This window comes from Pinus tabuliformis, chromosome X (genome assembly GCF_031772625.1).
Source record: "Pinus tabuliformis cultivar Carrire ecotype Pingquan chromosome X, CPIR1, whole genome shotgun sequence".
NCBI classification, from domain to species: domain Eukaryota; kingdom Viridiplantae; phylum Streptophyta; class Pinopsida; order Pinales; family Pinaceae; genus Pinus; species Pinus tabuliformis.
The window spans coordinates 1297179660-1297195746 of NC_142308.1; the positions used below are offsets into that span (position 1 = coordinate 1297179660).

The 16087-nt window shown below is 38.3% G+C and overlaps 1 protein-coding gene across 1 annotated transcript in view; it reads left to right on the plus strand.

Annotated features, from left to right (window-relative positions):
• Positions 1–1434: 1434 nt before the first annotated feature.
• The window catches only part of LOC149144801 (putative FBD-associated F-box protein At5g56440), a 37565-nt gene continuing 22912 nt past the window's right edge, over positions 1435–16087 (plus strand). The window contains exon 1 of the mRNA XM_089452273.1: positions 1435–2382. Coding sequence (XP_089308399.1) covers positions 1435–2382 — 948 coding nt within the window. The remainder of the gene's footprint in view (positions 2383–16087) is intronic.

A 16087-nucleotide genomic window follows, 5' to 3' on the forward strand; every position in this document is an offset into this window, starting at 1 on the left:
TCCACATTTAACATGAATTTATTTTTGTTAAACATGTAAGTTTAGTATTTTGGCTATATCTTTTTATATGTGAATTTTCAGAATATGAAATCGTTATAGTTAATTATTTATAAACTACTCTAAATTACTCTAAATTAAACTTAAGATAATAATTAATTTTTATTAGTTTACAAGATTAAATTTCATCAATTAATACTTAAAACAAATTATATATATATCTCATAAATTTCTATTAATATATTATAATATATATAGATTTATAAAAATAATATTTAGCAAACAAAATACTAATACTTAATTGGGGACAGAAAATAAAAACTATAAATGATATTATTTTTAAAACTATCTTAGTTTCATCTTAATTTGAGATCTACTAAGTGTGTAATTTTCTTAAGATACAAATTTCTTTTAAAATGGAAAAAAATTCAATCCTCTAAATGCTAAATAAATTTAAAATTAAACTAAATCTTAATTTATAAATTATAAAAAATACATATTATTTGATTTAATAACTATATATAATAATCTAAAATAAATTTGATCTAATGTAATAATTTTTTTTTGTTAACTTAAACACAGATAAAAAAAAACGTAACTCCTCACTCTCAAATAAATACATCTTATCTGATTTAGTAACTATATATAACCATTTAAAACAAATTTAATTTAATGTAAATATTTTTATTGGCCGACCCACAGTTTTGAGTGCAAGAATTCCTGATCGAGCTACGCGATGAACAATTTAATACAATTATTAAGTACATATTTTAATCATTCTGACTCTTTTTTAGCATGAATCAAAAGAGTTAGAAAACGAGACGGGCGCCGAAAACGAGTCGGGCGAAAAGTGGGAAGTTCATTCTTACACCGAAAAACTTGGGCCATTCTGAAAATCTCCTTTTACCCTCCAGGGCTCTGTCGTCCTTCCACTGCATAACTATTACATTTGGAGATTCGCAAAGAATATCAGTTCAGAAGGTATTAATTCACATGGAGTTAACAAAAGTCAAATTATTTAGTTAAACTTAAGTCTATCTATGTTAACAAATTTAAATTATTTTATTAAATTAAATTCTATTTTTATTTTAGACTTAAAAATAAATTAACTGAAATATTAAAATAATTTCATTCTACTAAATAATTAGAATTTAAAATTAAATCAACTGACAATTAACTAATAATAGATTAAAAATAGCGTCAAAGCACCTATTAACTCACAACTAACTCAAGTATCATCTATAGGACTAAATTAAAAATAGCGTCAAAGCACAAGCCCCATTCCTTGCGGCAGAGTGTCTAAAAGGGTATCAATTCACATAGAATATCAGTTCAGGAGGAGGGTACCAATGCAAGTTTGCATGCGCTCATCTCTGTGCTTTTTTTTATTATACTCACCATTCCCTGTAGTACATCATTATGCCTCCTACTTCAGACATGATTTCCTTGCTACCGGATGATCTGCTCTGCCTTATCCTTTCCAAAATTCCAGTAAAAGAGGCAATCCGATGCTCCATCCTCTCCAAGAGATGGAGATTTCTTTACACCCAAATCTGCCAACTCACTCTATCCCCCTATCTTCTGTTGGGCCCTGTCACTCCTGATCCACTCTCCATCGCAACAGTGGAGAATATAATCTCCAATATTCTACTTTTGCATTCTTCGGGTCTGGAGGCATTTCATTTATCCAACCACATTAGCGAATGGCACAATGGCATTGACCACCAGTGGCGATTTAACCGCCAAAGCATATCAAAATGGGTGCAGTACGCAGCACGGAAGAATGTCCAACGCCTCACTTTGTGTGATTCCCCTGTAAGTGAAATCCCGCCTCCTGCCTTCTTCTCCTGCAATTTTCTTACGGAGCTCACACTTTCTAACTACATTCTCTCCCATCTCCCCACCGATTTCTCTGGATTCCGCCATCTCATTACTTGCAACTTGCATAATATTGAAATCACAGATGACTCCTTAGCCCGCTTTATTGCCCTTTGCCCACTGTTGCAAAATCTGAAGTTAAGGAGATGCAAAGGGCTGTGGAAACCTGTCATCTCTGCTCCCAACATGATATATTTAGATGTGGATAATGGGATGGAGATTTTAACTGTCAGTTGTCCCAAACTTATAACTATGGACGCGTACTTGATAAAAGATCTAAGAATAAACAGGGTGTTGCCTCATGAGTTTTCCTACGCGGTATCTCATCTTAAAATGCAGCAGCCTGGCACTAATTTGATCAAATTGTCAATGGATTTGTGTCAAGGGGAACCACCCGATTTCTCGGCAGAGAGATTTCTTGGGATAGTGGGGAGTTTCAAAACTTTGAAGGAACTTGAGATTGGCATTTGGTCATCGCTTAAGCTTGAACGGGAAGAAGAGATGTTGGTTCCTTTATACAAGCTACTCCAGAGGCTTCCCAATCAGATGTTTTAAATATTTAAATATGTGTTTTTTAATTATTTTACTAACTAATATAATACTTATTCAATGAAATAATAAAAAATATTTTTATTTTAACTATTTTTATTAAAGTTTATTGAACTAGTTTTTAATATAAAAGTGTATAAAATTTTAGTTTAATTCTTTAGGTTGACTTTATTGTTTGCAACCCATACCTAGTTGCATTAAATTCCCAACCCCCTTCCTCACCACTCAATCATCAACACTAACAAAAATTGAAGTGATAGGATAGGGCAATGGATAGAGGTCAGGGCTCATCCCTACATTCCCCCTAGTGGATCAAGGATGGGGAACAAAGGCCTCAAAAAGAAAGATGGGGAGTTAAGGGGAAAGGCAAAAGAAGGAGATGGGGGAATAACTCGGAGGGAATTGGTGAAAAACTTTGTACACAACAATGAAAAACATTGGACGTAGGAGAAAATTCCTTAGAGGATATTGAGCTAGGAGTGCATGGAGCAGAGATGGAGTTTGTGACTCAACTTATGCTTAGAAAATTAGGGTGTTATCCATTATATTGTCATTCTTGAGGCCATTGTGCTTAGCTTGTTTAGTCTTGAATGGTCAGTGGGAGGCTCGGTGGATGATCGAATCACCATGGTTCTTGCTAGAGAGTTGTTAACCACCTAGACAATGGACTGCAGACCCCTATGGTGCTTGCTATGAAAATACATGAGAGAGATCACTTGGATAGTGGATTCAACCTGTCGAACTAAGAAATACTCCATCTAGACCTTGGGTGAAGCCTTGTGATTAAACTCATAGGAGTAAGTGAGCCACTATGGTGCTTACTGCTAGAGCGCAATTGAGAAACCACTTGGACAATGGATGCCATCTAGAACTTGGGTGAAGCCTTGTGATTAAACTCATAAGTGTAAGTGATCCATTGTCGTGCTTACTGCTAGAGGGAAGTTGAGAAACCACTTGGACAATGGACTTCATCTCTTGAGTGTTTACAAAGCCTTGGCGTGAAGTATCCCTAACCATGCATCCCTCAAAGTTTGGATATGGCTCAGGGGTGGTCAACTATAAGAATATTTCAATGTAGTTGACCTACGATTGGGTGGAGAGTGGAAATCCTTCCTTTAGTTCCCAACCATCTTGACATACTCAGATAAGTTAATGAAACTTTGTCTTGATTTGTGACTTGAAATGATGTATGAATGCAAATGTTTGGTATGGGTCAATGAACACGTATGAATGTTATTGACTTCTTCACTAGTACAATCCTTCATTATGCTCATACCTTTTATGCTTTTCTATATGCTAAGAAAATGATAAATGACTAGATATTGTTGGTTTAGGTTGTGCTCCCAATCAATGTGTTAAAATGAATTGTTGATGGAAGAGAAGTTATTTTTCTTCTCTCAACCAACTCCTTGAATCTCACAGAGCGGGTGAGATAATGGGATAGATTTTCCATCGTTTTATGACATATTTTCGAGTGATTGATTAAGATAGAATTTACAGTTTTTAAAAACAAAGAAATGTATTTACAATGAATAATACAATATTTTTATTTTCGAGGAAATATCCAAGTAGATCCACCCAAAGGGATCACTTCCCATCGACTTATTAACAGAGCCTAACTCTAATATCATCGAATAGAATTGACCTCGTGACCTCGTATTAGCGAGGGCCTTTAGCAATGGGAACTCAGCCAATGTATCTGGCTATCAGAGTTGAATATAAAACAACATTTAAAAAAAATATGTACTGAAGTATGATAAGAAATGTAGAACTGTACAAATAAACAATGTACGCAGCGATATTAGAAAACATAATTAAAAATAAGACTTTAATTAGCAACAAACTAATCATTATTTTGAAGCCTTACAACCCTAAAAAATCATAGATCCTCAGTTGCAATTTAATTTTATAAAATCAAGAGAAAAAACTACAAATAAATATGATTTTTTGTGAGATTCATGAACAATAAATAGGGCAGAAAATGGTTGATTTAATTAAAAAATATGCATGTAAGTACAACATATCACAATGGCAGGTTCCTACAAAGATCCTTTGACCAAACTAAAGTTTGGAATATCTACAATGTAACAAATATCATATACAAATATTCTCGAGAGTAATAATTAATTATAAGACAACTTTAAAGCACCCTCAAGCAATATGATATAACTTTGGATAACCTACTTTCTCTGCAAGATTGATGGTTGTTGACACTGGTTAATGACAAACCAAATCTTCTATGAGCAAATAAATTTTAGGAAATTCAATTTTCCTGAAAAAAAATACTCCAAGGTTGAGTGGAGTTTCCTTCAAACAGTTTCCCCTTTGAATATAGTATGCTACCACCTTTGGATAAACCTCTTAGACTTCACGGAAAAATGAAGGAAAGAATGAAAACAAGAAATTGTTTAATGCACATCTCTCTTCACAGTGTTCTCTAACTATCCATCATAGGCTCCATCCTCTTTTAAAGGCCTTCAAGGTAGTTGGGAAGTCGAACTACTTGAAAGATTTGTTAAAATTAATTTCTAATCAAGTTTGATTAGAATGAAGGAAGGATCTTTCTAAAGGAATAAGTTAATAAGTTTAAATTTTGTTATATTTTGTATCTATGTTTTAGTAAGTGGGGCCCTCCTAATCCTTAAATATTCTAATCAGCATTTCACTTCCCGACTATATTCATTTTCCCAAAATAAATTGTATGAAAAATACTCATTAATTTCACATGTATATTTGTTGCTTAAAAGAATGGTGATGTAGTATATGTCAAAAATATACCATGTTCAAGTAAAATATGTTGTGTATAATAAATTTGATGTAGTACCATATCAAACTAACATAAAGCTAAACCAAATGCTATCCATATGTGCCAATAAATATATGTGCAACAACAAATCAAACATGCACCAAACTATCATCATCAAGTAGACATAACAAACAATGCTACCTTGTGCCTCCCATTATCAACATATAATTCCCCTTTCACCTCCTAGCATCATGGATTTATCATCCATAAAATATCAACACAAAACATGCAATTTATGTTCTCAAAAAGATGTGGCACATGTCATAATAAACTGAAAATGAAGTGTTTTCCCATAAATATATATGTTGTCTTAAAAAATCTACAAATGTAGTACTTTGTCAAAATTGTAGGAAGAGTACTAACTATACATGATGCATACTAAAAATGCACTACTGAAAACTAAAGTCAATCCATATAAATGTCAGATCTGAAAATAATAATAGAGTGAAACTAAGAATAATGCTTGTTGAAAGCTACTCACTTCTATAACCCTTGATTAAACTAATAGGAAGGCTTTGTACAATTTCATGTTTATATATTATTGGAAGATACATATTCATATATTTTACTGTGTTCAATTTATTTCAGAGAATTTTTCTTCTAGAGGTTTAAAGTTTTATTGTTTGGACAATTGATGGTATTCACGGTGCAGGTTTTATTAGAATATTAGGATATTTCCAATTTCTTGTTTGGGTGATTTACTGAATAACATGTGGTCGAATGACCTAATATTATTCCTATATTATCCTTATAACGATTTCCTAAATCACAGTATTATTTTTAGACATCTATAACAATTGTATCAGTGTGAACATAATTGTAATTTAGGTGTTCAAAGTTTAGACTAAGAAGAATTCGTTAAACACCATGGACATTAACTCTAAAAAATTGCTATTATTCTTCATCCTACAGTATTATATGAGAGATATGGGGTATGAGCTTATGTCAGACTGAGGTGTCATAACTGGACAAGTTCCTCATGGTCATGTTATCCATGACAATAAAATAACACACAAATAGTTAAATTTTACATTATCGTGGTGGAGTTTAAAGTAACCCAGTTGCTTCTGTGCACTATCTCTAATATTGTAATTTCTTTTATTACATTAAGTTATGGATTGTATATTAAGGGGAAAATATTTCAATTACTTGTCATGCACTCCAATCCTCCATGCTTATCAGTTGTAATAGACGTGGTTTTTGTTTTCCTATTTTTAGGTGATCACATTTCTAGCTTGCATTGCATTCAAGTTAGTAGAGTGACTCAATGTTGCATTGTGGCTCTAGATCCCTACTTATTTTGGATCTAATAAGTCCTATTAAAGTTAAAAACATAATCATGGATCTAAGGTATAGGGTTAACATGGATCTACGCTACTTTATTTATAGTGTCTAATAAGCCCCACTAGGGTTAAAAAGGATACACAATCATGAATCTAAGGTTTGGGGTTAACATGGGTGTATGTTATTTTTTGCATGTGGAAAATATGTTTATATTCCATATGATGAATATAGACCTTATGGTCCTCAAGGGGTTATTTATTTTCAACAACAAGGCTGAAATACATTACATCAAAGCTCATCATGTCACTTACATTCAATTATCCAATGTAATTACATACATTCACGCATCATATAAGCATTATAAATGAAATTCATACACAATATGACTATACGCATTAACAGGAAGAAAGGTAGAATTTGTAAAATGCTTCTCTTTATTGATATCTTTATTGTAAGTAAGGATATTTGTTTAGTGGTGCTAACTATGATTCTTTAATAAAATAATTAAGATACTTAAGCTAGTTTAGGAATCTGCATGATACATTACTTTAGTCACGCGAAAGTACCTAAACCGCAGGTTAGGGCTACACGAAGGCCAATCATACCCCTTCGTGGACATACTAAAGGGAAGAATAAAGGATTAGATAGACAGAGCCCTAGAACTCAATGACCTGCGCAAAAGCAGGAATAGAAGGAACAAACTAACATCACGACCATCTCAGGGTGCAGAAAATTGGTTCTAGCATCCCCCCATACTGCTTCATGTGAGACTTCGATCCGCGCTCCGTGGGCTAATGCCGAAAGGGCCAGTAGTGTAGGGACTTGTTTGGCTAACTAACATTGAACCTAGGTCAAGCCCCACCAAGCCAACAAATGGTTCTGTTGCCGGGACCAGAATCTGCATAAGAGATTTGTGATGTCATATCACTGGAATCCAACTAAAAAAGAGATCAGAGACTGGTTGGATAGGAAGATCCATGAATTCGCGGCGCAGGAGAATAGAAATCCGCGACTAACCAAGGAATAGTGGCTGGATAGTTACCTATATATAGAAATCCATGAGATCTTTTTCTGTTCCTTTTTGGTTGAGCTATATGAGTGGATCACGAAGCTAGCAGATAACCAAGGAAGGTGGAGACTTGACGGTCCTATTGTTTGGACCTCGAAGTTAGTACAGAGACTGGAAGCCTCTAAGGATAAGATCGCCCGCACTGTCGATCATTGGCTCGATCGCGTCATAGGAGGATTTGTGACTAAATTCGTAGTCGACACCTCAGTCAGCTACAGCAAGGTGGAGCGGCACTTTTTCAAAGGATAGCGAGGTAAGGACTTGAAGTCTTTGAATACTTATATTAAGATGTTATTGTGCAAAAAATGGGTTATGCAGCTACCTTGATGTTCAGAGCTACGCAAAGCAGAAAGACTTACAGGAACGAAGGAAGAAAGGGTCCTGAATATAGTCCATTGATTTCACCTCCATTGGGTGATGAAGAGGGAGTAGCATAGGTTTCTCCACGAAGTGCTATCCAGTTAATAATACAAGGATTCCCATGACTTCCACCGGCACCCAGACCACCTCCAAATTCACCACCATCACCTGCTACTTCACCCATACCACCTCCACCTCCACCGCAGTTCAGTGTGACAAATTCAGTAAAGTTGTCATTGTTCAAATGCTTGGTAAATGAGGACCCGAACTAGCTTTGGTTCATCGTGAAAGTTGTATAGGAAGATCAAGGCATTACAGATGATCACATGAAGAAGGAAACACTGGTTAGTGCTCTGCAGGATCACGCACTAACCTAGTACATTAAATACTCTAATGATAACCCAAACACTGGAGTGGCGGACATCTAGACCATGCTAAATAAAGAATTCAGTAGGCCTAAATCTGAGGCATAGTCAATTGTAGGGTTCAAGGAAATCAAGATGAAACTAGGCGAGACCCCTTGGGAATTATATCATAGGTTGAAGTGTAAAATCTGTGAAGCTAATATGAACTTAATGGATGGACAACACTGTGAATGGTTCGTGGCTTTGCTCCTGTCACACCTAAGGGTTGCGTTGTCACAACAGAAGATAACAACTCAGGCATAGGCCTTGGAGATTGCAATGAGACTGCATGAAACACTGATGCAGGATCCGAATCTAGGGGTTTAGTAGATCCATGTGCAGTTGTAAAATATTTACATTTAAATGCAAAGATTGAAGCACGACAGAACAGTTCGACCAGAGGTGTGCGAAGAGGTATGGTGCCTGAAATGCAAAGTTTAGGGGCATGACAAAGACCATTGCCCAGTCTTTGTGAACTATATTACAAGAGGAGGATCGATGCCTTTGAGGCCAGAGACCCAAGTAGGATCAAGCGCGGGACCTGCGTTGTGGTGCACTATATGTCACGTAGTAAGAAAACATATGACAAATAACTGTCATTTTCTACAGAAGTTTATACAAACTCCATAAGAACTGTTCTGCAACTTCCTTAGGTCGGTAGGCCATGATGAGTGCAACTGTAGAAGTTATGAATTGATGATGGATAGAAAACCCACCTATAGGGTTCAGGTCGAGATGCGACCCCCTGACCAGAGCGCAGGGATGGCGCGAACAGGCTTTCAGGGGCGTGGATGAGGCCGAGGCAGAGGAGGACCTGGCAGAGGTCAAGGACAGCTGATTTGCTACAATTGCAAAGGACCAGGACACTGTGCCCATGATTGCACTAACCCAACGCGTCCGTCATGCAAATATTGCACTCCGTTTGATCATGAGACAGAAGTCCTACGTTGATAGCAAGGATACGTGACAAAGGGGCGCTACCACCTCAGCTGACTCAGAACCTGCAAATGATGAGGTCTGAGCCTCGTGAAGAGGATCTGAATGTGAATATAGTACTCCGAAGTGGAATTGCAACAGGGGATGATAAGGGGAAATATCCCAAAGACAACGCATGGGTTCGCAAAGCTCCGGTGAAGGAGGCTGAATTGGATTTCGAGTGCGCACGTGAAACGTTCATGGAAGCAAAGAAGAGATTCATTGAGGCCTCCACCTCGGGGAGCAAGGATAAGCCTGATCAGGAGATGGACCCTCCTATGCTTACAACCTTCCTAGAGACCTACATGAAGTTGTTGCACGATAGCAAGGCTGTAAAAGGATTACAAGAGATTATAAATAGATGCATTGGAAACACTCTGGGTTAACCACGTGTGGTACGAAAGATTGGTAAGCATAAAACAAGGATAGGATGAGAGATGAGGCTGACTGTGCAGATAGGAGAGTATGAGATGGATCAGGTTATTTTCGACCTGGGGTCAGATGCGAACGTCCTACCGAAGCAGACATGGGAACGGATGGGAAGACCCACACTGCAGTGGTCTCCGATTCAGTTAAGGATGGCAAATCAAAAAAAGATCATCCTTGTGGGGCGGATGCAAGGGGTGACTGTAGATATTGAGGGTGCGAGCGCACTGGCTAACTTCGAGGTAATAGAAATTGTGGATGACAACAACCCCTACCCTGTGCTCCTTGGAATTGATTGGGCTACTGATATGAATAGGGTAATCAACCTGAAGAAGCAAAAGATGATATTTGAAAAGAAATCACTCCGCGTAATAGTACCCCTAGATCCTGCTGAAGGATCGTACTATACTGAACCAATCTGCGATTATGAGAGCAATGATGATCTAGACTGTATCTATAAGATAATAGCGCAAGACCAAGATTGGGTGAATCCAATAGTGGATGGAGAATTACATGGGATCGCGAGAGTTCCTGCACCTCGGACTCTGATGAAGAATTAGAGCACTAGCAGAATCGGTTACGTGAAGTAACCACACTGAGCTGTAACATGATGACCCGGTCGTCGCGCTGTGTGTAGTCAGAGGTAAGAAATTTGCCCACTTATGATGGCTTGAATGATGTAGATATCTTTTTGGATGCACTCGACAGGGAGGTACCAAAGAAGTAGCGCTTCCAGGCTTTGGACTGGGCACTGCGCACTACACCCGCAAGGTGGTGGGGTACGCACAAGGGTAGCTTTGAGGATTGGCACAGATTTAGGAGGATGATGAGAACACAGTTTGGGAAGTCAAAGGTATGAATTGCAGACAAGTATGATGCAAAGGATGATTCGCACACGCACTTGGCCAAATGGACTCAGGCTTATGGAGCGAAGCCACAACCTAAATGGGTGCACTTGTTTTGTCACACCCTGGATGTCATCCCGATGAACTAGTACTTAGAAACATAGCTTCACCATGGTATAGGTGAATGGGATATTCTGTGTGTAGGGTTCATAATGACATTCAGCTTTGAAGACGGGTTTGACTGTATTGACGAAGCGCTACAAGAGGTGAAAGCAACAATCTTTAGGATACCGCAGGATCCTTTGGACTTGATGCAACCCGATTGGACTACTCAGCTGAGTCACGTGCTGGAATGCTATAATGTGACCACTGAGGAAGAAGATGAGGATCTGCGAAATATTAACATCCCTAAAACAGAAGGTCACCACGAGGTTGAAGGACCATAGATTGAGAATCCTGATATAATCACACCACTGAAAATAAAACAAGTAAATATTGGTATGGAGGCACAACCTGTGAAGGATTGCACAAGCGCGACTATTGTAAAGTTCCTCTTTGAGTATATCCTGATGTTATTTGGGTGTTCAAAGATTTTGATGAGTGATAGTGATACGCACTTTCTCAATGAGACGATCAGTGTGCTGACGGAGGAATTTCAGGTATATCACCAGAAGAGCACACTTTATCACCCGCAGGCTCATGGGACAGTGGAAGCATTCAATAAAGTGTTGGAGAATGTGCTGACCAAGGTTTACAATGCTCAGCAAAGTGATTGGGACCTGTGCATACCTGCAGTACTATGGGCCTATCAGACGACATGCAAGAAGTTGACTGGACAAACACCCTTTAGGCTTGTATATGGTGTTGAAGCAGTAATGCCCATGGAATACATTGTGCCTAGTTTGTGCATAGCTGTCCGAGGTTGAGGAAGAGATATTTCTAGCTAGATTTCACCAACAGGTCCAAAAGCAACGAGAGAAAGCATGGCATGATTGGCACATTAAGCTGCACACATTAAGGTAAATGACCTGGTTTTTTTATATGACAACAAGTTTGATAAATTTCCAGGAAAATTCAGAATGCACTGGTTAGGGCCCTATGTCATTAAAGAGATTACCAATGGAGGAGTGGTACAACTAGCCAAATTGAATGGGGATCCCTTCCAAGAAAGGTGAATGGCAGTCGCTTGAAGCTATACGTCGGCGGTCTAGCCATGTGACTATAGGAAGGTAGCACAGTCTTAGCACTCAAGGCAACTGAAAGGAGGCGCGGGACTATAAGCTACACTGCCCAGGTTAGGGAGCTGCACAATTGGAGGATTATGTGAAGCAAGGAAGTGTCACAGGGCTCGTGGTAGCGCGAAGGGAACTGCGATACCCAGGGATAAATCACGCAGGTCGGTCGAAAAGTGACTGTTAAAGTCATTGTTCATGATTTGACAGTAGAAACGTGGCCAAATGGAGCGAGCGGCCAACATTTAAGACGGAATTTATGGATCAGATCCTTGAAAATCTATTGCCAATCCAACATTAATGAACCGAATTTGGGGGGAATAGTGAGATTTGAATTCAAAATGCCCTATAAATTACAGGTGGCTATCCAGCGAAAATCACTTGGCATTTCAAGAATTGAGTTGTTGAGTTCTCAGGCGCACATGAACCACGAGCACTTTGAACTTCTGATAGCCAATTCAGTGTTTGAGACATTGCCGAAGGAGACACAAGAGTTCTTGTAGAACATCATGTCGATGCCCACAGAAGTTATAGATACCGAAGTAGAGGAGTTGGTGCCAAAAATTCATATGGAGGCCGAAGAAGCTTCTCTCGAGGTTGTCGAAGTATTAGCAGAAATCCCCAAATCACCAAGGATGTCGAGACCAAAGCCCACCCCAACCAAGGAAAGCGCGAAGGATAAGAAAGGAAAGCAGCCTGCGATACCAATGTGTGCATCGTCGAGAAAAAACCCACCGAAGCCCACCACACAGGAGAAGGGCAAAGCCATCAATCTAGAGCACGAGGAGGTAGAAATCGAAGATATCTCGATGGATGATGAGGATGTGGGAGTAGATGTGGAGGAAGTTGAAGCCCAGGGTCCTGACCCTATCACTCGATTGCCTGAGTACATCCCTCCGCACAAGGGCAAGACCAAGGTGCCAAAAGATATCGATGAGAGCAAGGTCCCCTTGCAAACCCCTCTACTGTCAGATGAAATTGTTTTTGAAGGACCGCGCATAGGGCAGGTTGTTACAGGTCAATTTGGGGACATTAATCCTAACTTCCAAGATCCATATTATTAGGGTCCATCAATCCCTAATTCAGTTGTTTTCATTCCCTAATGAGGTCAACCTACATCATGCTTGCCTCCCAAGAGTTTCATTGACACCATTCATCCAAAAAATGCCTCTAAGGAGATTAGCATAGGTGGCCCTTTATCAGACTGCATTTGCAATGCAGAAATTGCACTGTCTGGGTGAACTACAGTGAAATTGGCCTTTGTTTCACCTGTGCTGAGCGAGATTCATCGAATTTTTTAAATGAATCCATTGGATTCCTCATCCAATGGATGCTTCAGGAAGTTTCTAGATGGATTGAGCTCACTTTTGGATGAGGAAGAGGATGAATGAACCTTAATCCATTATCCCTTCCTCCATGGAACCACTTCCCAATTTTGGCAAAGCATTCATGAGGGCCATTAATGGCTTAACCTCCTCCATTCAACTATAAATTGACTAAGCATTCAAAGGCTAGTCTAGGTTGGAATTTCTTGAGTTAAGGAAATGTTGTTTGAATGAGATTAGTGAGGGTATTGTAATGATGTCGAAATGTTGCTTCATTACAAGAGAAGGGTTTGAATCTGGAAGGATGACATTGAATCGAGCATGAATCTTCATGGGTTGTAATCTTTCCTTCTATTAATAAAGGATTCTAAGATTTTTCCACTCATGTGTTTATATAATGTATATCGTATTCTGGATTCTGTGATATGTTTAGTTAACAGATCATTATTGTATGCTTTGATGGGTTTCTGTCTCGGCTTGTGTGTAGGTACTTTCCAAGCGAGTTAAGTACGGAGAGGAGTGGAAAAATTGGTCAAAGGAGAGAAGGATCAAGCGAAAGTTACATGTTGGTTCCTTTCCTTCCTTCTCTTATCTGTTAATTATAGGAAAAGCAGCGAATTACTTTGTCTACTGTTTCTAGGCTAGCTACTAGGTCTAGAGGGTTAGACGTTTGAAGAAACACTAAATTTTCCCAAGACAAATTGGCGACTCCGCTTGGGAGATATTAACCATTTTAGTAGCTTATCCACCTCCTTAGACACTTTGACATACTTTACTTGTTGTATTTCAGCCTTTTGCATTGAATTTTGGTCAAAATTTGAGGTTAAATGACTCTTGAGTGGCCTCACAAAAATCATCACAAGCTAGCCTTAGAGACAGTGCTATGCAGCACAGTTAGGCCTTCTTTGACCTACGCTGATTTACCTTGGAATGTTTTAATCAGCGCAGTTTAGCCCTCTTTGGCCTGCGCTGATCAGTGCAGATAGGCCCTCTTTGGCCTGCGCTGATCAGTGCAGATAGGCCCTCTTTGACCTGCGCTGATCAATCTTGAAATCATTGAAATCAGCGTAGGCTTTAGTGAGAGACAGTGCTCTATAGCGCAGTTAGCTCCTCTTTGACCTGTGTTGATAAACCTTAGGTTAAATTCCCACCTTTGGATTGAGTTTTTTCCAAAATTCTTCTGATTTCTTGCTTGCTGAATATCAATGATGTCTTATCTCTGAAAATAGTTTTTCATCTCCTTAGTCCAGCCCTACTTTGATTGGATTGATTAATGTTTCTTTAATTTTTTTCTTTGTCATTATTAGTCTATAGTCAAAGTTAGAATATAGTTGATTGATCTTTTCCGAAGGAAACTGTCGTAAAATCATCTTTCCTTTCAAAAGTTGAATTATCGTAAAGTCTTCATTCATGAAAGATCGATTGATTGATGTGTGCATTTGATTTGTTTCTTCATTTAAAGTTTCAAAAATATTCATTTCTTTAAAATCAAAAGTGTCGTACAGTCTTCCTTTCCCTTTAAAAGAAATTGTCGCAAATCGTCATTTTTATGAAAAGAGATTTTTGATCGATTGTGCATATTTCCTTTTTGTTCATCATAACATTAAGGGATTTGAAAAGAAAAACATGCATTGTGCATATTAAATTTTGTGAATGCTTGAAAGGAATGGTTTAGGGAATTGCATCTAGTTTGTGCTCTTTGTTGATTGATCAAAAAGTACTTGTTTTTTGTATCCCTAGTGGCTAGGATTTTCATTGTTAAATTGAATGGAAAGAGTGCTTCTCATTTTAGTTGCATTCTTAGGAATTTCAAAAAACATCTCGTGGTGAACCTTCAAAGGAAAATTTTAAAGAAGATCAACTTAAAATTTATCTGAATTAATCTAATAACACATTGGAACTTAACGAAAACATCTAGAGGTCTAGGCTAGAGACGTTTTCCAACGTCTTTAAACCTAGTGGTTGTCGTTTTCACTGAGGTTGGGTGATTCCTCCTCTCTGATTCGATAAGTGCTAGTACAGACTCGTGCTCCCTGGACTGTCGAGTATATGGTGGGAGACCCCAATATGTTAAAATCCTTTATCTCTAGGAAGCTGAGTCTGCCGCCTTACCGATCGCAATGCACTGAATACAGCATTCGGGAAGATTAATTTCCGTACGTAAAATCCTTGGTAATTTCTCTTTCATTTGTCACCAAGGTGTATATTGTAGTTTTGCGATTGTCTGGTAAACCCTCTTGTCTAGAATCTCTAGAGCAGTCACTTTCGTTCCTTTTCGACTCTTTAAAAGTAAAAGGATCATCTAAGCACTTGTCGCTTCAGGCTCATTAAACATCAAAGGCGACTAGAGTCATATTTTGTTTTTTCTCGACTCTTTAAAAATGAAAAAGTAAAGTTGTGTTCTAGTGTCATAAAAATTAATTTACTGCGGATAACATCCTCCATGCTCGCTCCTTAGATGATCTTAGGTTGAAACATATGGCGACAAATCCGGAGTCCACCGATCAAGGAATTCCTTTTGATGGGAATCCTACTTTTCCTCCTTCCGGAAATATTGGTGCTCCTTATATGGCTAAATTGCCCCTTCCGAGATTTACAATTGACTTGCCAGTATGGTTGTTTTCAACCTCCTTGGTTCAAAATATCGTGATTTCTCCGTAATTGAGTACACCTCCAACTGGACAAAATCAACCTCCAATTGATCCTAAAGTTGATCCTTTGCCTTCTTCCTCAATTGTTTCTTCCTCCCCTTCTTCCTCTTCGCTTGGCGAAAGTATTGGTACTCGTAACCAAGTGGCCAAGAATAAGAAGAAAGGGAAGAAGAAGAAGAAGAAGAAGCAAATTCAATAGAGGGGAAACCAAGAAACCATTGCTTTGAATGCAACATCTAATGAGAAACTATCTGTCAAGCCTCACAAAGTTCGATATCCATGCAAA